The sequence below is a fragment of the Thermobia domestica genome, chromosome 8 (assembly GCF_964235325.1).
Source record: "Thermobia domestica chromosome 8, izTheDome1.hap1.1, whole genome shotgun sequence".
Lineage (NCBI taxonomy): Eukaryota > Metazoa > Arthropoda > Insecta > Zygentoma > Lepismatidae > Thermobia > Thermobia domestica.
Window position 1 is genome coordinate 97551201 of NC_137461.1, and position 23063 is coordinate 97574263.

Consider the following 23063-nt stretch of genomic DNA (forward strand, 5'->3'; position numbering starts at 1 on the left):
TTGAAACTACCAACGTCGAAACTTTTATCGTAAAATCATAATGGTAGCATGAAAAATTAAAGCTAAAAAGATCATTCTGCGTTAAATCAATATTGACAAGACACTCGTAATCACTCGTTTAGTTGTACGTTTACTATTTTTTATCCCATCTATCTTTTGTTTCGATTTCACACGGATTGGAAATTTTAGGCAATTCTAAAATCTCAATAGTCATGCAGGAGTGCAATATCAACTGCATTACTGGCTGAACTGCACAGAGTGCAGTGGCAGATCTAGGAGATAAAAATTGGGAGAGAGGAGCAGCCAGGACCTAGACTATGATAGGTATATCTTAAGTTTACGCAAATCATTTTAATTTGAAATCTGTTTATGCACTTCGTTAACAGGGATTAGGAATATCTAGGCCTAGGCCTAATGTTTTAAAAATTTTCCAATAAAGAATAAAAGACAACACTTTCTTAAACTTTCAAAAATATGTTAATAATACTTCAATTATTTTTGTTACTCAAAAAAAAAAAAAATGAGTGGGCACAGTGACGACGCCAGAGGGGGGCAAGGGGGCGAGCGCCCCCTAGTAGCTACTTCTGCCCCCCTGACTGCCACTTAGACTGCCCCCCCCACTCCTACAATCTTTAAACATTCTACATGTAGTATTTTATATCAGTATCATAACCAATCTCATTGTCAAATTGTAGTCTACTTTCCATGCATTTACTATGTGGCAGATTAGTCCTCAAGCTTTCTTCTTTGAGCGTCTGGGTATGCACGCATATTTCTGTTTTCTAATTTAGCGCCTTTTGAAGTAAATTTTAGTTATACTTCTTTCTTATGATTTTTAATTATTGTGCCTAGCGAACAATAGCAGATTTGGTCGACGGTGTTTGGTCGACGATTTGGTGTTTTCTTCTCATTGGATCAACTTCAACTTCGATTGGAAACAAAAGAAAGGTAAAACAAGTTACGTAACTTGTTTGTATTTATCCAGGTTTGAAGTTTTCAGTTTCATATTTTGTTTTATTTAAAACTTCCTTTTTCTGAAACATTATTCTCAGCTTCCAATATTCAGAGGATGTGCTTATAACAGCTTAGTTTGCAACTACCAGGGCTTAATTTTTTGAAGGAGATAAAAAGAGAAACAATAAGAATTTCATTATTAAATGAAAATTTGTATTTGTACATACAGAGGTATGTTTTTCTAAACTACGGTTTCATTTTTCTACCTAGAGAGAGAGAGAGAGAGAGAGAAATACGTAGCATATAGTACTAGAGGAATGTGTTGCTTGTAGCATACGCGAAATTATTTCAATTTATGTTTAGGCTTCAAAAGTTTCATTGAAAAATATTTGATGTGCAGACGTGGCTTGTTTGTTAGTTACACATTTTATTTGAAATAAGTTTAATTTATAATCATATAGGTCTAATATAAAAACAACAACGAAATACACAATGTAATGTAAAATAAGTCAAACGTAATAAATATGTCATTTTTGGTATGGCAAATAGCCGCCCCCCCCCGAAAATGTATCTTCCCCTCCTTTGCTCCCCTAAGAACTTAAAGCTGGCGTCGTCACTGAGTGGGCATATGCTCTCTTGGCCCCAGGATAAACCTGCCACTGCAGGGGTGGATGCTGGACATCTGGATCCCCCACAAACTGTCGATTTATTCCGTAATTTCAGTTTAATATAGGATTTTTACGAATTTTTATATAATTTATCCTTATATTAAACTTGGACCCTTTAAAAGCTTTGAATCTCTCCTGAAATAAATTCCTGCTTACGTGCCTGGTTACCACTGATACTCGAAGGATAGAGTCAACATTCTCCTTAAAGTAGAGATTGGTCTTAAGTTCAGTTAAATCGGACTTATTATTATTATATCATTATTTTAAGTTTTCAAATTCTTCCGAGGAATCGATTAATTTGATGCAAGGAATAGGTTGGTCCCGCTCCCGACTTCTACAGATGATTTCATAACGGTCGAAGATTAAAATACCCTAAAGTAGAATTACCCTTCGGTGGTCTATTTCGTGCACTTTCCTGTCTTTCGCAGTGTATTTTCAACTCGAAGCTGAACTCAACATTTGAGTCGTTTTCTTCATATCTTAAATTTTCTGTAGGAATTAACGCAATAGAAAGTCAAAAATCTTGACAATCGTCTTATCTCCAAATCTCGTTTCGGAGTTACACTTGTGTGATCATCCATAATATTCGAATAATCAACTTGATCATACTATTACTATATTTTTCCGATGTTGATACCAATATCGCTAATCTCTGAGAGCTTCAGTATACTCTTTGTACTTCATTTTCTAATTCAACTCAAACCTAACTATCGTAATTGAGAATAAATGTTGGAACTTTCCGGTCTCCCATCACAGAATCAGTGCTTATCACATGCTTGGAGAGCTCACTGTTAGCAGGGAGTTTGTGTGCAATCTAGAAATTCTAATTGAAAGCTATTTGATCTATTTGACCTTCGAATTGACAATGATGCAAAATTGGGACTTGCACCAATCGATTAGTCGTATCTAATTACGTAGGAATCTGGAAGAATTTCCAAATAAATATATAAATCAGGTAAGTTCGGCCTAACCCGATCTAGCTATTTCCTGAAGTAAATTGACAATTGAATTCAGCAACAATTGAGGCCCCTTGGCCGATTGCAGTAGGGGATAAGGTGAAGGGTAGTTGGCCCCTGGATTTTCGAAGGGTATTTAATTCTTGGAAGTATATACAGACGTACTAATTTCCTTACTTACATACTATAGTATTTAATGCATTTAGGATATTATAGAATATCATCTTTATTTGATATGATTACTTAGCTCAGTGGTTCCCAACCGGTACGTTACGACACACTGGTGTGACACGCAGTCCCATAAGGGATGTCGTAAAAATTTTAGAATTTAAAAATCATGAAGTATTTAATAGTGATTGTGGCATTCAGCCCAGCAACAATGCTCAGTACTATATAAAGTGAAGGGGGCCGATCCTGGGGGGCCAGGGGCCACCTCAATGCTTATGTCGGCTCCCATGTATTTTTTATGAATATGTATTTTATTGTTATATGTATTTTTTTTAATGAATATACAATATTTGGCATAATTTGAATTCAGTTTGTTTTAAAATCCTCATATATGCCTTCTTAAACCCTTTCTGCATCCAAACACACACATCTAAATGGGATGCCCCAAAGTTACAGAGGAATCGGCGCCCTTGTATGAAGTCAGTACTTTATACAAACTTGACGGTTTATACTATTATAATTTACATTATTATAATAAAAATTAAGCAAATGTGTTTTCGGCGTTTAGCAAAGTGTATCATCAGTTAAAAAAGGTTGGGAAACACTAACTTAGCTAATAGTTGTATATTCAAAATTTCAAAAAAAAAAAAAAATCAAAAGAAGTACACACCTTACTCAGCTTCATGTGTTCATAGATTGATTAGGAGACGTCACTACAGTATGTGACAAATTAATAATATTTCTATACAGTCACTTTCAAGAGTAATACGAAATAGTCCGATCATATAAAATACAAAGTTTATTGGGAAGAGAAATAAGTTTTCAAAAACATTTAAAAACTGAATTCACAATAAAAATCTGAATACCACGTATTACTGAACATTATTACTTGCAAAAGTAAGAAATGTAATATCTTCACCATCGGTGCAGTCTTTGTAGGCCTACGTTGAACAAGGTGAACACTGCATCCAAAGTTATCCTCTTCTGTCATCGGAAAATTTTCTGTGTGCTGTGACAACTTTACATTGTTATCATTTACAATTGTGTCAGATACAAAATCAATAAATGACACTGTCATTGTGTGATTCCCTCGAAATTTTGCCAACATTTTTCTCCAGGTTCATCCTTTTAACTGGAACATGAAAACTACTTTGAGAAAAACATTTCATCACACATTCAATAACCTTCTTCTTTATTTTCTTCCTTTCTTTCATAATAAGCTTTATTAGTAGTTGTGTTTTTGTACGGATATTAGAGAGTTCACGTTTTCTACCTTTAGCCAAGATTTTCCTATTAGGTGATAAAGGTGATAATTATTGTGGTAGGGTATATTTGAGATTTTACAAGCCAATGGTTGCATTTCTGGATCTTGAAAACTACTTTGTTGAGAGTTCGTAGCTTGAGTCATATCGTTCTTGTGTTTAATTTGAGATGCCAAGCTTTATCTGACAGGTATTATCGAATGGTACTGTTCCATATTATCTTGGAGACGAACGAGTTTTTAAATCAATTCCTAGAACAATGGTGACTAACAGAACTATTGCTATAGCAATCAAACGTTGCATTTGAAAAAACGATTACCGGTACTTCTTTATTACATTTTAGTGTGACTATACAAATATATCAAAACATTTATCTGTGAAACTTTGTACGAGTACAAAATCCAATTTTAATTAAGAGCATCATAACGCACGCCTTCATTACAGGGAGACGTGACACAGTAGTTTTTTTCCTACCCTCTCCGCTTGGTAACATCACATAACAAGCGAGATGAACAACTAGTCCATATTATACAACTATCCTATAGTACCCGAGGTTCCTCTATAATTACATAATAAACCAATATGCGTAAAACCAGTTTTATATGATGCATTATGTTCACGTGTGGATCGAAGTATCTATGTGTTTGTATTCGCGACTGCGATTGTGTGTCGGGTGTTTTGTTTGCCTGGAATTGGTCTTTTGCCGATCCTTGGAGAAAATCCTGCAGGTGTCCCTGCAAGGGAACGCCCATGTGAGGCGTGCACCGGGTCCGGAACTCCCACTCCCAAAACAACATGATAACATATATTTGTACACTTTCTTAATAAAATAAGTTATTTAGCAGAGAAATGACTGATGTAGCCTAAAGGTTGTAAATTTATACTTCATTTGTGCTCTTTCATTCCTTATAAAAACAACCTAATTCTACGATTTTTTTCTGAGAATGTAAGTGGCAGCACTTGACAATATTACTTATCACCTTTCCGGGTGTAGAATAACATCGCTTCAATACTACATGAAGGTTAAAAGGGAGTTACCATGGCGTCGTATTTTTCAACTTTTTGGGGGTTTGAAACGTAGATTTCGATGAGCTGTATCCAATGGCACCACTTTTGATTTCTGGAACTGACCGCTTCAAGGTCAAATTAGGGGTCAAAAATATAAAGTGGGACCATTTGGGCAATGCGGACCAGTGACCGACTGAGACGAAATGGGTGCCATTCAATTCGTATTTACACATACACGAATAACTGATATGCCATTTTATAGAAAAATTTTATTTTGACCCCGAAAATTAAGGAAAATCTACAATTTTGGATCTTGCATTTTCGTTAATTTTCCGGATCAAAATTGAATCTTCGGGAAAATGGCATATCAATTATTTGTTTATGTGTAAATACGAATCGAATGACACCCATTTTGTCTCAGTCGGTCACTGGTCCGCATTGCTCAAAATACTGAATTTTTCGTTAATTTTCGGGGTCAAAGTAGAATTTTCGGGAAATGGCATATGAATATTATTCATGTACATGTGGATACGAATATTCTACTTCGTCCCCGTCGGTTACTGGTCCACGTTGCCCAAATGATCTCACTTCCTATTTTTGACCCCTAATTTCACCTTGAAACGGTCAATTCCAAAAATCAAAAGTAGTGCCATTGGACATAGCACATCAAAATCTACATTTTAAACCGAAAAAAGTTGAAAAATTTGGGGCCATGGTAACTCCGTTTTAACCTTTATGTAGTATTGAAGGTGTGTTATTCTACACCAGAAAAGATGATAAGTACTATTGTCAAGTATTGCCACTTACACACAGACACACAAGCGCAGACAACTTCCCCAAACTTTGGTCTCTCCCAAGAAAAAAAAAATGGATGTGCGCCTGTATTCCTGGCCACAGTAATATTAAATGTAAATCCATATAGATGTTTGAAAACACTGTTAGCCTGTCTCTGACTGTTACAAAATACCAAATTAATTTTAGGGATGTACATATATAAGATCATATTTCAACATATTCTACATGGGGTGTATATAATGTATTGATTAAAACCAAATAGTAAAAATGTATTTGGCTGTAAGGAAAATTTACAATATGAAATCTTCCTTAACAGATTTCTGCATATAACTGTTATTCCTAGAATAGCGAAATGGGTTAAAATTAGACACAAACTAATACACATACACACACATAAATAAAAATACTGCATTGCATCAATCATGAGAGACAGAATGGTTTACCACAAGAGAGTATTAGCACAACACATGAACATGACAGCTTCAAAATCGATAACCACAAGACGATCTCAGGTAGAGGCCTACCATATTTATAGAATACTTCTTTCACGTATGCATAGATGACACTGCAAGTACCAACTAAACAAACATGATAGTCGCCTAAATATAGATGGATCTTAAATAGTTAATCTTCCATTAATACGAAAATTATCCTTAAGAATACTACATTTTCTTCGATTTGCCAAAACTTTAAGGAATTTTGAGCGTTTCGGAAAGTCAAGCTCTAGGAAGGAGATATTATATTTAAATATCTCACTCATTGCATAATGGATTGAGCTCTCACTATCGATCAGAAAGATTTTGGATTTAAATTATAGCTGTTCCGAACGGAAATTCATGTTCTTTATAATTTTTCACCTTCTGATTATGACCTGAGGACAGATAGGCTATTCTGTATCAGATCTGATATTTCTAAAATGCTGAAATGAAATTTGGAAGAAAAATCCATAATATGTAAAATGCTAACTAGACGAAAAAATTGTGTACATGGAACATTTGGATATTAGAAGAGAAAAAACAATGTTTATAACTTAGTACTACGTGCAGTTTCGCATAGACAATAGACTGGCAAAAAAAAAAATTAAAACCAATAAAAATTCACATGTATGAAACAACCTGTATAAGTATAGAGATACAGTTGAAATTACTGCATTTATACATTGCTAACCAACACTGGCGCAAATCCCAGGGGGGACGAGGGGGACATGTCCCCCCAATGTTGGACCTGAGGGGGACAGTCCCCCCAATAATCTGACTTAAAAAGTGCTTTTTGGGATAAGCTTGATGATTTGTGTCCGACTGCCACAAAGGAATGTAAGATGAAATTGATTTCTCTTGGCTTTTCCATTTTTTAAAAAGAATCGTAATCTGTAGTATTTCAAACTGAACTTCATGCTGTAGTGCGTTTAGTAGTCTCATCAATATGTATTAATTACACTTCCACTACTTCGGCACAAATTGCGATAAATGCTAGAGAAGGATATATCCCTCTCCTCATGCTGGAAAGTTGTCTCAGCTGTAGGTACGGGCACAAATTCCGGGGAAATGGGGAGACATGTCCCCCCCAACATTGGAACTGGAGGCTCTCCCAATAATCCGATTTGAAAAGTGCTTTTTGCAGGAAAGTGTGTTGATTTGTGTCCGACTGCCACAAAGGAAAGTGAGATGAAATTTGTTTCTCTTGGCTTTTTCATTTTTAATGAAAATGAAGGCATGCGACTGTGCGTGACGTAACCTGTTATGAAATCTTATCTCCTTTTCTTCCCTAGGCCTTAGCACACGAAGGATATACAGACTATCCAATGTCAGTAGAACCCACCTTTTCAGTAAATGGGAAATTAATCTATTTGTAGTATCAGCCTAGGCATCTACTCATGCTTCGTAAGCTAACTCTATAGCCTATGGAACCCGGAGGTTCAATGCCGCGTTCACGAAAGCTCTTCACTGACTTCTATCCTTAGCCAACTGGATCCAGTTTCTACTTTGTATTCCTATTTTTGCGAGATCCATCTTAATATTGTCTTCCCATCTGCGCCTAGGTCTTCCTAATGGTCGTTTTCAGATTTGTCTTACCGCTAATACTTTGAAAGCGTTCCTACTTTCTTCCATCCTGGCTATATGTCCTGCCCACCTAAGCCTCCTAGGCTTGATGACCCTAACAATGTTTGGTAAACCGTATAAATTATATAGTTTCTCGTTATGAAGTTCCGCCATTCTCCATTTCCGTTCCTCTTGGGTCCGAATACTCGTCTCAGGATCTTTTCAAATACTTTCAGTCTATGTTCTTCCTTTAGAGTAAGCGACCATGTTTCGTTACCATACAGAACAACAGGTATGATTATCGTTTTATATATTTTAGGCTTCAAATTACTCCACAGAATTTGCGACAACATGAGATTTGAACCGAATAGTAACACGAATTCAATGCTTTTAGTCGACATTTAATTTCTTCGTGAATATGATTTTCGTCTGTTAATATTGATCCTAGATATTTGAAAGTATCCACTTTATCAAAAGAATTATTTAATATTTTAACGCATCCATAATTTACCGTATTACGGTCCAGACGCACTTCCATGTATTTAGTTTTCCTTGCATTTGCTTCTAAACCCATGCCCCTGCAAGCGTTTAATAAGATCTGTGCTTTTTTCTCTATTGTTCTCCTGTCATCCCCTATTAATTAAATTTACATTATCACCGTACGCATAACCTGGTGAATACCGTTCAATTCTAGGCCCTGGTTGCTATCTTTGATTTTCCTTATAGCGTATTCCAGGACAAAATTAAATAATAATGGCGACAACGCATGTCCTTGTTTCAGGCCATTCTCGACGTGAAAGCTCGTGGCCAAAAATTTTCTTACCCGGACTTTACTTTGGGATTCATTTAAACATGCCTTAATTGATCTAATTAGCCCTTTCGGTATTCCAAATTCTGTAAGAACGTTGTACAATGTTTCTCCCCTAACCGAGTCGTAAGCCTTTCTAAAATCAATAAATAGTTGATGTACCGGGCTACTGTATTCCCACTTCTTTTCGAGTATTTGACGAATGGTAAATATTTGGTCGATAGTTGATCGATTTCGTCTAAATCCACACTGATAATCTCCAATCGTTTCATTTGAGTATGGGGTCAATCTTGCTAATAAAATATTTGAAAGGATTTTCTGGATGTTGACAGAAGAAAGATGCCTCGATAATTATTACAGTCAGTTTTGTCGCTTTTCTTGTGGATTGGAACAATGTTTGATTCTTTCCACTCTTGCGGCAATTCTTCCTTGTTGTAGATAAGGAGAATGAGTTTGTGTATCTTGTTCCACAATTTATCGCCTCCAGCTAAAATTAACTCAGTCGGAATTTCGTTTACACCCGGATATTTGAGTTTCCTTAATTTCTTTATAGCGATTTCTACTTCTATTCGGTTGGGTTCGGGAATATACGTTTCTGCGGTGTGTATCTCCCTTTCTCCACGCACATTAGTTTTTGCTGCGTGTTAAGCAAATCGTTAAAGAAATCTTTCCATCTTTTTAAAATGCTATCTGTATCAGTGAGAACTGTTCCATCAGCTTTCTTTAATATAAGCACGAGGTTGATAACCTTTCTTAAATTCATTGATCCCTTTATACATGTCCCGAATGTTTTTATTTTTACTATTATCTTCAAGTTCCTAAATTTTAGCTTTCAAAAAATCGCGTTTCTTTGTTCCAAAAGTTTGGGAAGTTTCCCCCCTGATGTCTACGAAATTGTGTAGTTATTTCATTCGGATTTTGTAGCCAACGTAATTTTGCTTGTTTTCTCTTTTCTGCTCGTTCGAACCGTGGTTTGTTGCTACGTATTTCCGCGTGTCCCAATTTTTGTTTTGAGAGAGGATGCTTCGTAAGCAAAGAAAAGAATTCAATTGCTGGAATATTTTTCTCCATAATCTTAAGGTTACATCTCTTAACTAAAGAATATATGACATGCGTTAGATTTCTGTAACGATTCCTTTAATGTTATTGAGATCAAGGGGGCCGATCCTGGGAGGTTGGAGGCCCCCCCAAAAGGTCACGTGGACCCCTGTATTTTTATGAATATGTATTTGTATATGTATTTTCTCTTGTTATATGTATTGTTTTATGCATTTTTATGAATGCCCCCCCCCAAAGTTACAGAGAAATCGGCGTCCTTGATTGAGATTATCATCATTTTGCTCAAAGAGTATTGTTGCGTCATACATAATTGCTATTCTTTCTTCATAGTTTTGGGGAAGTCATTATTTATATTATTATATTATAAAACAATTTTAACGTGGATCTTTGTGGATGCCTAATTAGAAACATACCAATTATAAATATGCATGTATTCAGATTTCAGAATGTGTTCACGGCAGTGGTTTGTAATACTGATATGTACTACTACTTCATCTACACCGCCTAATATATAATATACTCTACAACAGTTGAGTAGGTTCATCTACTGTAAATTGAGTTTCATCTCCCTTCTCTAGAATAAGCCTCAAATCTGCCCACCTCCCAATGTTGAAGACAACCAATGGCATATTTAGGATTTTGTTTCGAAGGGCTATGCCCAACACAAGGAAGGAAGTGGGCAATTGCCCACCTGATTTTGAGAATTAAATATATTTTAATTTATGCATTAATTGAAGTTATAATGGCAAGAATTGCAGACCGATAAATCCTATATGATATGATACAAAAATTTAGGAGTGAATCTAACCCTTTATTCTATTCATACAAGAAAAAGGAAGCATCCTCTTGGCCTTCCTAATTTCCCGGGCTAATTATTCCACCGTTTTGATTTTTTTTTAAATTCAAGCATTTCCTTCTTTTAAAAATAACTAAACGATATAATTTTTCCTTTCTTTATAATAACTCAAGTCCTGTCATGCTGATATCCGCGCAAGTTGGTGTGGAATACCAGTTTCGCTTATCAACTCCTCTTAGTTTTGGTGTTACTGATGACGGCCGACTTGAATCACAACTGACCATGGTCGATAAAGTATGATAGACGAAATGAAAGAAAGTAACGTCAAGAAAAAGAAACAGAAAAGTAGAAAGGACGAAAGAAAGAACAAAAGGACACAGTTCTTACATGGAATGTAATTTGACAAATAACATTATTATTTCTGAACAAATAGCATAAGAAAATGGAAAGTCAATGACATTCTTAGAAATGGTTAGAAGGATTATTGTTGTACGTGGAATGCGAAAAACTAACAAATTTATTTCGGGGGGAGCTTGAGCCCGATAGCCCTCTAAATACGCCACTGAAGACAATTGTCCCCTGATTCTTCACAGCATTGTTCTTCAACTTAATAAATATTTTGAACATCGCTTATATATATATAGAGTGTTCGAAGTGGAAAAAAGGAGAAGCGGTATGTTTCATTATGATTTTGACTCAACATACCGGCTATTTAAATATTGATCACTGAAAAACGGGAGACGGTATGTCCTCATTACTGAAAAACCAGAGGCGGTATGGCATACCACCACATACCGTCTCACTTCGACCACTATATATATATATATATAATATGGGAACGGTCTTACCCGTCCCCCCCAATGTTGAAGACAGATTTGCGCCGATGCTAACCAAACAAACGTGATAGTCAAGTGACAACAAAAGAAAGTGACAAAGACAAAGCTATAGACCCCTAGATTGATTCATGTAACGAAGCACAATATAGAACAGACTCCTATGAAACGTATTTCTTGTGTGATGTGGGGGAACGCGTCACACGTCAAGTTCCAACAGTAATCTGCGAACATTGTCACACCAGATTTTTTTTTTTTTTTTTTTTTGTATCAGTGCTCCAGGATCTGAATTGATAGGAAAAATTTCTTATTATGCTCATCAGACACAGTTCCTAAGGTTTCGAGAAAGAAAGACGCGGAACTAAGTAGGAAATGCACTTTCAGAGACATATTGCATCGTATAGTATGCAAATTTCTAAACAACTCCTGAAACTAGTAGCACATAAAATTCGAAATTTTGTCCAGATTTCCCAGAAAGTTAAGAGAAATCAAGATCTTTCTCTCCAATTATGCCAGTTTTTAATGGAACATGTCATCTTTCGTCAATTGACGTATAAAGCATCAATACATGAAAAACTTAACATTTTGAACAGTTCTCGTGTGGTTGCAAGTTACCAATGATACAAATAGATCATTTCTAAAAATAGCTCCTTTATTACTTACTCTCGTCAGGGCAAACTAGTTAATACTTTTCGTGACTTTCCCGAGTAGTGCAAGATGAACAGTGAATTTTTCTATAATATTGACTTTCGAGAGATATGATAGACCTATAGAAGATTACAATTAATCGTGTCCCAAAATTATCAATATTTCTAAAACAGTGAAGAGTGAGTAAATATGATTTTTCTTTCTAATGAGGTATCTTCTTAATGACAAGATGCCTCACTCTTCCGTTCCCGTTGTGTCCTAAGCAGTTGGCGGGAGACGAACAATTCAGTAGTTGAAGAGAACAAAGCAACTGGAGTGTTGTCTTTTGAACGAACAAGATGTAGTTGAGTTTTGATGCCGCTTCAATTGGTGCTTCAGCCTATAACATCAGTTTTCATCTTCCACAATATAGTATTAGTGCACATACTCTTCGATTAATATGTTCAAAATACACATTGTTTGCAGTACGTAACTCAGGATACTTAAATGGCAATCTTATGAAAATAAAAGTGGTACAGTGCATGTCGATATCTAAACACGATGTATAATTAAATATATATCTTCAATCGTCATATCTGGGATCTGTTCCAATGGATTTTCTGCTAAAATTTACAAAAGAATGGAACTTTAGCCTTAGGATTAAAAACACCACAAGAAACTAAGCACCCACATCACTCTGAAAACATTCAAACTCATAGTTATAGAAGGATTTGTTTAAAAGAATTATCGCTTACATGTTTCTTGCAAGACTGACTCATAATATTACCTGTGGTTCTGAGTAGTGAAGACCAAGGAATTTTCTCTTTCTACTAAAAGAGATAAATTTAAAAGACTAAAGAATGTTTTAATTTTCACTATCCAAGAATGTAAATTTGCAGTGCTGCAACTAAGGGGTAGTGCAACCGGGGCAGGTGTGTAGTTGGAGGGGTGTCTAAAATGGCTGATCTTGAACACAAAGAAGTCGGTGTACCGAAATCTTCCAGTTTTACGTCCCACGATTATGCCGGATAGGTGAAAGGAGACGGTGATGATGAGAAATGAATGTAATGGTGGAATTAATGAAGTGGGAGGAAACTGGAGAACCCCGAGAAAACCCAAGAATACGATGTTTGTCCACCACAAGGTTAACTTGGCGCGAACTGGGATCGAACCATGGACCTCATGCAACAGAGTTGAACGCTCTACAACTGAGCCACAGCGGCTTCGTCTGTTAGCGAGTGTCGCAGTTTTACGTCATTATCGGGAAGATTTACTACAGAGGTTGTTCTCTAGGGAATGCAACAGGTGGTAATTTGTAAGCGTTAGATCCAATGAGTGGATGGTGGATGGTACAGTGTCGCCTAACAAAATGGCTGAGTGGTATGAGAACGCATGTTGCAATGTGTGCAATTGGTGCAAGTATAGATTACAATAATGATGTGGCTTTCTGCTAGGAATTGGTAATGCCCTACTTAGCGACTAGTCCATCAGACACAGGACATGATCTTGCGTCTGTTGTAAGATGTGGTGGCCGCCAGGTGTAAGGCACAGGACCATGTGGTGACAAATAATGGCTAGTACGTTTGGGAATGTCATACTGGAATTTCTTTTCTTCACTTGTATGCATTTGACCAAATATGGGTACATTGCGGTACGGAGACAGTAATGACAGATTGTCACTGGTCATTTCTTGTGGGCCGCCGACAATGTGTGCAGTAAACATTTACTCAACTTGTAGTAGCCTACATCTCCATCACATTTCTGGCGCGTGAGTCACTTCGTTTCTTCTCTGAGGAGGGAAGGGAACGATGTCACTCAGAGATAATTGCATCAAATTTGGTGTTGGAGTAGGTAAAGGGAATACAAAAGAGTGTGTGGAAGCATTTGTTACTCAGGTGTTCGGAATCAGAACTATTGGGCCCTACAGTTCAGGAGAAGTATGACTTGTCAATCGCTGTTGCGATCAATGTAAAAGAAGTAGTAATAAATAAAGTAGAATGAAAACAGAAAAGATGAGCTGAACACAAAATGCGCCAATGTCTGCCATCAGTCACACCAGGCGAATGCCGGGATACTAAATCATCAACTGCCCTTGCCATTACCAGCATTATCTCTATAAAGAGGAATTGAAATATTTTTTTTAAAAAAGCAGTCTCATCTATTTCAAGCCGAACGTGTATTGGTACTTTTAGCACATTTATTTTTTGAATATCGTACATTTCCTGGTACTATGTATGCCTGTTATATTTTTAATGATTCTCTTAACAACTGTTTCATTATGTCAAAAGAAAAAAAGAACCGGATGTAACTCACTGTAGGGTATATTAAGGTTAACTACGGTATGTTCTAATATTGTTGAGACCAATTTGGAAGCTAACTTTACGAACATGGCATGTGTGTAGACAGTGAAGACGTTCTGCCTCATGTGTGCTATGCAACAGAAGTGAAACGCTTATGTTCATTTTGTGTTCACACTATTAAAGTGCAGTGTTTGTGAAACATGCGTGTGTTATATTTGGAATCTTTAACGCAGTTGTTACGAGGCTGTTTGGGTCCAATACATTTTGCTGCTTTCTAGTGGTAAGTAGATCAATTTCAAATATTTCCTTTATCCTTTGCGTTAACATACAGTATTTGTGGTAATGAACAGTCTTGTATGTATTCAAACTGTTATTTTTGTTATGGCCGTCCACAGTCGTTCCCATTTTAAACATCACTAATCCCGAAATATATATTCAAATTCGCTTTAGATACAGACAATACTTTAATTTTGGTGGAATATCAAACGTCGTAGATATCAAACACCCGTACAAATGAAATCAGTTAATATTGATAAGTTCAAACATTTAATAATTGCGTACTGACAGCATCTTATAGTGTGAAGAAATACAGCAACTTCATTTCGACCCCTTCCCTGGAAAACTTTTGGCAAGGCCCATAATTAATTTCTCTACATATTTTCTTTATTTTTTATATAATTCCATTAAGCTAACTAGTGATTCATACCCAATTGGTAACGTCAAGGGCAGGGCAGTTGATAGATTTAGTATCCCGACATTCACCTAGTGTGACGAATGGCGGACATTCGCGCATTTTCTGTTCAGCTCATCTTTTCTGTTTTCATTCTGCTTTATTTAGCTTCTTCTGCATTGGCCGCAGCAGCGAGCAAAGGCCCCGTCCCATCAATATCTGATTGACAAGCCATATTTCTTTAGAACTTTAGGGCCCATTATTTCTGCTTCCGAATGCCTGCGAAACGAATGCTTCCACACGTTCTTTTCTATTCTTATTACCTACTCCTACACCAAGTTTGGTGCAATTTTCTCTGAGTGACATCACGCCCTTCCCTCGTGAGTGCTTCATCAAATGGGACATCAAAAACGGCAAGAACTTTCCTGGTTACGTAATAATTTTATGGTTAATTAACTTAAATTCTAATTATTAAAAAATAGGATATATTATCAAAGATCTATAAATCATACATTTATGGAAAGACTAGATTAAAACTCAAATTTGTTGACATACAATTCCTTGCGAATGACTTTGATGCTTCTTTTCAGGTGAATTTTAAAGCATCACAGTGCACATTTACAATGCATCTAGTTTCAAACTATTATTCATTTGTATGATTTGGCTTTATCAAAGTTTGCAAACAGGTTCATACAAACAGCTTTGACGTCAATAGAAAAGTCATTGAACTGCGGAAGTAGTTGTAAGGAAGTTAAAGAGCAAATACATTTTTACTGAGCTAAATATAGCGTACTTGTCCGTCATCCTGTTTGAATATTAAGGTTTGGTGAATATTATACTTGAGTAGCTCAAGTAAAATGGATAGGATTAGACTGAGAGGATTAATTTACCGTTTTTTTTTTATAAATTCCCATAACCTGGTGGGCAAAATATTATTGTTTTAATGTTAAATTAATATAACAGTTTGTCCTTTATAGTTTTTTCCCTTTAAATGATTCAATTATACAAATCTGGAAGTGAAGTAAGCGTTTTGTAACTGACATTTAAATATGAAAAAAATGAAATGAGATTTTTCAATTTAACGTTTCACGTTTATGCCCATTAGGCTAATGGAGACGATGATTAAGGCATGTGAATGATAATGGAAGAACTGGTGAAATCAGAAATTGGGAGGAAAGGGGAGTACCCCGACGATCTCCATCACAAACTTACGTGGCTGAGGATCGAACCAAGGACCCTACAGATCAGAGGTAAGCGCTCTACCACCGTGCCTCCATATAAGAATGAAGTTCCGTAAAGCACAATGTAGGCTATATATAATACAAGATTACCAAACCAGCCTTATCAGCATTTGTTCATTAAGTTCGTCTCCTCTTAGAGCCCAACAATAGATGCAAGCACTTTTGAGTTCCATTTATTTTGGTAGCACGTTTTCATCCTTTGTAGGGTTATAGTGAAAAAGTTTATTGTGTTTGTCACTGGTATCTCAAAAGTGAATTTTGAGGGGTTATTACATGCGAGATTTCTGTAGTTTTCACGTAGCTTACTAACTTAGAAGGTTTGCTAGGGTTTTCGGATTGTTCATGAACTCCCACGTGACTATATGGTTTGCGTGCGAATCTTCCGCGCGAAAGGTACAGATTAGATTCCCACAGGAGCTTATTTGGTATGGCTCCCACGTTAAATTGTAGGTCCCCGTCTCATATAGACCGCTAATGAATTCCAAGTCAAACAACCAGTTAATCGGATTGTTTCTTTAAAAAATGTTAAACAGTCCTGATTAGAGTGCCTGATTTATAGTTCAACAAATATCCTTCTTTTAATGTTTTCTTCATATAGTTTAAAAATTTCGTTCACCAATTGCATTACTGTTCTTCATTTTGACAAACTGCTTGGTCAAAATCTAAGCCCGAACTGTTAACGGTGGAAGGTGCACTTTGTTGGGATCTACAAGAGCCTACTGATAAGCAGTGCATTTTTTCTTTCAGTGTTAGATTTTCTCTTTGTAGCTAATGTATTTGAAAAAGTAATTGCTAACGTGTTACTCTTTTGTTTAACAAATTAGCTAACTCATTGGCATTAGCTAAAAATTCAGTTTTAAAGCTTATGAGAAAAATAGTTTAAAATTATGAAGAAAATTGTCATTAGGAACGATTCTCCGCAACTAGATCTAATACACAATTCGATTTCTTTTTAATCACAATAATAATAAACTCACTAAATAACTATCAGGACTACAACTGGATCTGTAGAGGTAGGGGACGCAGGACGTCACACAGTCCCCTGTGTCTATCTTTGCCCCAGGGGGATCCAGGACGGACTCCTGGGGGAGGGGGCGGTAGGTTGTAATACTGGTACTTAGAGCTACTTTTAAGAGCTCCAAATTCTGGGATGGGTTTTATTTATATATAAAATAAGAAAGTTTAATCTTCTGGGGGGCAATTGCCCCGATCGCCCCCTGGATTCGCCCTGCTTTGTCCATGTATGATGGACACCATACATGGAATTAATTTAGGAAGTGGAGGACGGCGTCCTCCTGTGTTCCCAAGGGCGCCTATCCTGGGAAGACCAGGGGTGCCTCGGCCCCCAATGCTCATGTATTTTTAATGAATATGTTTCTTTATATGTATTTTGTTATTATATGTATTTTTTTTGAATATACAATATTTGACATAATTTGAATTCAACGTTTCTTAAAATCCTCATATATGCCTTGTTAGACCCTTGTCTGCAACCAAACACACATTTGAATGTCCCCTTCCCCCAAAGTTACAGAGAAATCGGCGCCCTTGCGCGTTCCTCCTCATTTTTACCGCTGATTAGTAGGTATCAATATGTGAATAGTAGATAAACTCTCTAATAATTTCAATGTTGCAGGCTATTTAGAAACCAATTTAAATAGGGATATCTAATATGACTAACACTAATCTGAGTATATTTGAACATGAACAACAATAACAAAAGTCTTTCAATTTTATATCACACGATTACATCCTATATGATAGAAGATACAGATGATTAATGAAAACGAATAATTATGAAAGGAATTGATGAGGAATAATGTGGGAGGAAACGAAAAATCCTTGGGAAAACCCATGGTCAGGTTGTTGTCGTCTACGACACACTTACATGGTCTCGGATCGAACCAGAGGTAAGTTTCTTACTACCAATGAGCCATCGTATCAACACACACACACACACCAAAAAAATCCACCCTAAAGGTGTAATGAGATGAAGAAAGGAGCGTCTTTTCACTTCGTGCTTCGGGAGGATGGGGGGGAGGAATTCTGCACCGACACTAGGTCCTGAATATTGGAAATGAAATGAAATTTTTGAGTTTTACGTCCCTCGCTAATGCCGGTTAGGCTAAAGGAGACGGTGATGATGAGTGATGAATGAAAATGGCGGAATGAATAGAGTGGGAGGAAACGGGAGAACTCTGAGAAAAGCCACGCACACGGTGTTTGTCCACCACAAAGTTCACTTGGCGGGGGATGGGATCGAACCCGGAACCCCAACCACCAGAGGTGAACTCTCTACCACTGAGCGATCGCGTCCAATCCTGAATATTGGGTTACTGGGCATTACCCATATTTACTAATATTTATTTTGATTTCTTTTCAGTAGGTGGACAGTTATGGCCAGTGGATAGGAAGCCAAGTTTTAAGCAGTCTGCTATGACCGAATCGCTTATGAAAGGTGATGAAAATAGCGTTATGGTAATTCAAGCGAATTTAAATGATGTGTGGAAAAAGATGGCTGTACTGCAAGGGCGCCGGTCCTGGGGGGCCGAGGCCATCCCATCCCCCAAAGCTCATGTGGTCATCCCTGTTGTATTTATGAGTGTACAATATTTGGCACAATTTGAGTGCAATTTGTCTTAAAATCTTCATATATATACCTTCTGCATCTGCATGGGACCCCCAAAATTTACAGAGAAATCGGCGCCCTTGCTGTACTGGCATGAGTAATGTCGTAGATGGTTTCATAAAGTTTCAAATACTCAGTATAATAAATATGCGCGTCAAATAGATTCTCAAGCGTCTTACAAAGGATATGAAAGCTCAACAAGGAACAAGTGTTCCTTTACACTAGTTTCCAGTGCCTTATGGGTGCATTTACGAATTGCAAAAATTAGTTTACTAACGATGTTGTTACAGGAGATGAAATGCGAGCACATTGTTACGATATTTATTCTAAATAAGTTTATAGAGTGGAGTCACAATTCGTCTCTAGTCAAGAAAGACCTTTTCAGATCAAGTGCAAGAATTATGATAACTGTTGGTTTAAAATCAAAATGATGTGGTTCTCATTGATTACATAGAGGAATGTGCGACAGTTAACAAAGAAATGTATTGTAAGATATTATACACACTAAATAAAGAGGTAAAGAAGAAAAGAAATTGCTGAAAAGTTACAAAGACCATGGTAATGCTTAACCTCGTGTCCATCATACATGGACAATTATACGTCATTCTTTCCTGAGTCCGAATGGACAATTAATAAATATAATCCACTATGCAATTCGAAGTTCGTCACTTCTGTAATGTTTTCCATTGTTCATGTTTTGCTTTGCATAGACGTAAATTAGACTTAACATTTTTCTTTTCGGGACGGTTGCAAAGAAGTTTCATGTAGGATTAGCCTACTGGCCTTGTTCTTTGGAAGAATTCTTTTATGGCAAATAAATACCTCAGTGTGAAAATCATTACTCCTTGACTAAAGTTATACGTTTACTCTAAAAATATTAACGTGTAACGGCTTCTCCACCTATCTACTGGATAGTGTCTGCTGAAGCTAAAATAAATGGTTGGCAAAACTGACACACATTAATATTTTCACAATAAATGTATTACCTTGCTCAGCGAGTAGTTTATATTTAATATACCGCTTCTGTTTCTGTTTTCATTAGAAAACTTAAGAGACATCTTGGAGGCAAGCAAAACAAATAAGCTCTTTGAACTCAAAGCAATAGTGAAAAGTTGGTTTTACTGCTGTGATTCCGAATTTTATTTTCGGAATGCATTTCAGACTTGGAAGAGGAGAAAAGTACATTCAAAATGAAGGTTAGTATGTCGAGCAGGCCGGTAGCCAGCCCAAAAATGTAGGGGAGTCCACTGAAGTTTGAAGGGGCCCGATCCAACCAGTGTTTCTTCCAGATCTGTTTTTGGGGGTGCCCCCCCCCCGGAGCTCTGAGAGTGCCCCCACGGAACAGACCAAAATAATACCTAGGTACATCTATAATATAATAATAAATAGAATAGTATCAGCAGTGCCCCCCGGTATACTGTGCCCCCGGAACATTGTTTCTGAAAGAAACATTGGGTCCAACCATATTATAGTTCATTTGCAAGCCTGCCGTGAAAATTTTAGGGGGCCAGCAAAAATTTAGGGGGCCTAGCCCCGCTAGACGCCTTTGGATACGGGCCTGATATCGAGTGATTAAGACCTAGAGGCAAAACTCTGATTCCTTGTTCTTTTTAATATTAAGCGTTTTGTTTGAAAATAGGCATAATATAAAAAGTTACAACTTTCATTTTCAATATTGAGCCTTATAGAGCAAAAAAGGAAATAGTTTACTTAGTATGAATTTATCCTTTCAAGAATAGGTCTACGTTCAATCTCGCCTCTAATTCCTGGATTTAAAACTGGAATAGTGGAAATCTACTAACAATTTCGTTTTCAATACTGATCCAATCGAGGAAAACGGTAATAGCCAGTAAGAAAGGATTTCTTTTACATGAATTTAGTTGCCCAATACAGGGTCAATCTAAGATTTAAGGTCTCTCTTCAAAAACATAAATTACAGAAATCTGTCGCTTCTGGTTTTAGTAGTGACTGATTTTTAGGGAGAAAAATCTATAAGAGATAACAAGTAATTGTTTTATGATATAGATCCACAATCTCAAAAACACGGTCAATTTTCCACGTTATCCGCAAATTGAAACTGGAACTGATAAAATATATATCACAACTTATCCGCATATTGAAACTGGAATTGATAAAATATACATCTTATCCGCATATTGAAACTGGGACTGATAAAAAATATCACAACTTATCCGCATATTGAAACTTGAATTGATAAAATTTGTCACATCTTATCCGCATGTTCAAACTGGAACTGATATAATACATCACTTCTGGTTAGAATATTTGTCCTCTTCCATAGTCCTTCTAGAGGCGGCTCTTGAGGAAAGTTACAGAAATAAATATGTAAGTTTTATCGCTTTAATCTATGGGAAGAAAAATTTCTGATGTTTTCATTGTTAGTAAACTGCGTAGTTCTATTCCCTTACGTTAAACGTTTGACATTTATATTTTTTCTCGGTGTGACTAGACTTACAAACCGCCTCTGAGTTCATTATAGAATTGCGATATTGTTTCCAATCTCTAATATATTTCTCATGTTATATGCTGAATAACGAGATCTCATATTTCACTTATACTTATGGGTATATTTTCACAGGACTCCTTTAGGGAGACCTTATGCTTTTGAAGAAGTCTTTCCTATTGCCAGGACAATGACATTTATTTAAGATTTGATGCTTAAATTGATGTATTCCGAGTTTGTAAAACCAATTTCTGAGTTTGTAAGATAATCGGTTTATCCCAAATGTGATCAACTTAAATAGTAAATGGGAATAAATAAATACATGGTTCGTAGTGAAACTCAATTTATTTAACTTAGTAAGTCTGGATATGCAGAAATCCGGAAATTTAAGAATATCATTAAATAAAGGATAGTCTATGTTGTGAAATAAATAAATCTCTAAAATTGCTTTTGTGTAAGAAATAAGTAGGCCTAACGTATGTTGAAAATAAGATCACTTTTACTACAATAATTTTTAAAAAAAACAATTAGATAAATTTTAACGTTGGTTTAAATAGGAATTTGAAGGAAATCACATTTTTTGGACTTGCACGAGTACATATTGTTAGCTTTTTAATATTTTAAAAAAAGTATGATATAGATCCAGATATTTGCCTGTCTAAGTGACTGGAGTACGACCAATTCCACATATTCTAAATATAAACAAAAAAAAAAAAGTTGCTATTTAACATAAAAGCGCTAGTCATTGTCCTTCAATGATACATTCTTAGCTATGCTACTGAATTTGGGAAGTAACAATATGAATACGAATGAACGTATTACATAGATTAACATTGCCGTACTGTATTGTAAGAAGATAGTGTATAGTCACATATTTAAAATCATATATAAAAGCAAAATGGGCAGACCTGTGATTAATATCCACTATCTATAAAGTTTTTCCTTTTCAAAGGATTATGAGTAAAAATATAATCGAAGAAAATGTAATTTGAGTATAATAGTAACACTGGTACTTACCTATTGTTGTGATCAGCGTCAGAGAATACAGGAATGACGAAGAAAAGGACCATCGGTGATGCAATGACACTGTCCCTCCTTTCAGGCCGGTTTTCAAGGTATGAACCAAGGACTCCTGAAACTTGAATACTTCTTGTGAAGCTAGTCTTGTCCAGTTATCCTTATAGAGTATATTAAGGTCTTCAGTGATACTCCATAATTTTTCCACAGTCTGTGTCCGGATGTCGCCAACTTTCTCCGAGATTTTCGCATACTCTCTTGTGCTGCCACCTGGTCCACCATCACCGTCATCCCCGCCTTCTAGTGCCATGAACGTGAATGCTCCGAGGACTGTGTAACCAACCACCAGCAAGCAGACGCCCAGGTTGCTGAAGGTGGTTGACGAACACCGCCGACAGCAGCTGTAACAGCGGCTGGCGTTGCTGCTGTTGCTGCTGAGGCTGCCCGTAGATGGCGGGGGTTCCAGTCGACCATGGTATTGGTAGTCCGTGTACGGGGCTTGAGGAGGTCTTCTACCGTCCATTATGGAGCCCCGCCCGCCAAGCAGGCTGGTGCATCACGTTATTCTTCTCACCGGCTCCTGAAAAAAAGAAGAAAAGAATATATGAATTAATAAGAAAATCATGAAGTATGAAAAATGAAATGAAGAGTATTATAAACTCTTAGTGTATTACAAATAAATAGGACACTTCTGTACGCGTTAGTCGAACTGACATTTCAGCTTGAGCACCCTCTAATATCGACCAATTCGCTTACAGCTACGTTGCTA

The 23063-nt window shown here is 36.6% G+C and overlaps 1 protein-coding gene across 2 annotated transcripts in view; it reads right to left on the reverse strand.

Moving 5' to 3' along the window:
- Window positions 1-23063, reverse strand: part of LOC145693098 (TWiK family of potassium channels protein 18-like) — a 1093215-nt gene that overhangs the window by 117603 nt on the left and 952549 nt on the right. For both annotated transcript variants that reach the window (XM_081768794.1, XM_081768795.1), the window contains one exon: window positions 22295-22874. In XM_081768794.1, the coding sequence (XP_081624920.1) occupies window positions 22295-22817 (523 nt within the window). In that variant the 5' untranslated portion in view covers window positions 22818-22874. The remainder of the gene's footprint in view (window positions 1-22294; window positions 22875-23063) is intronic.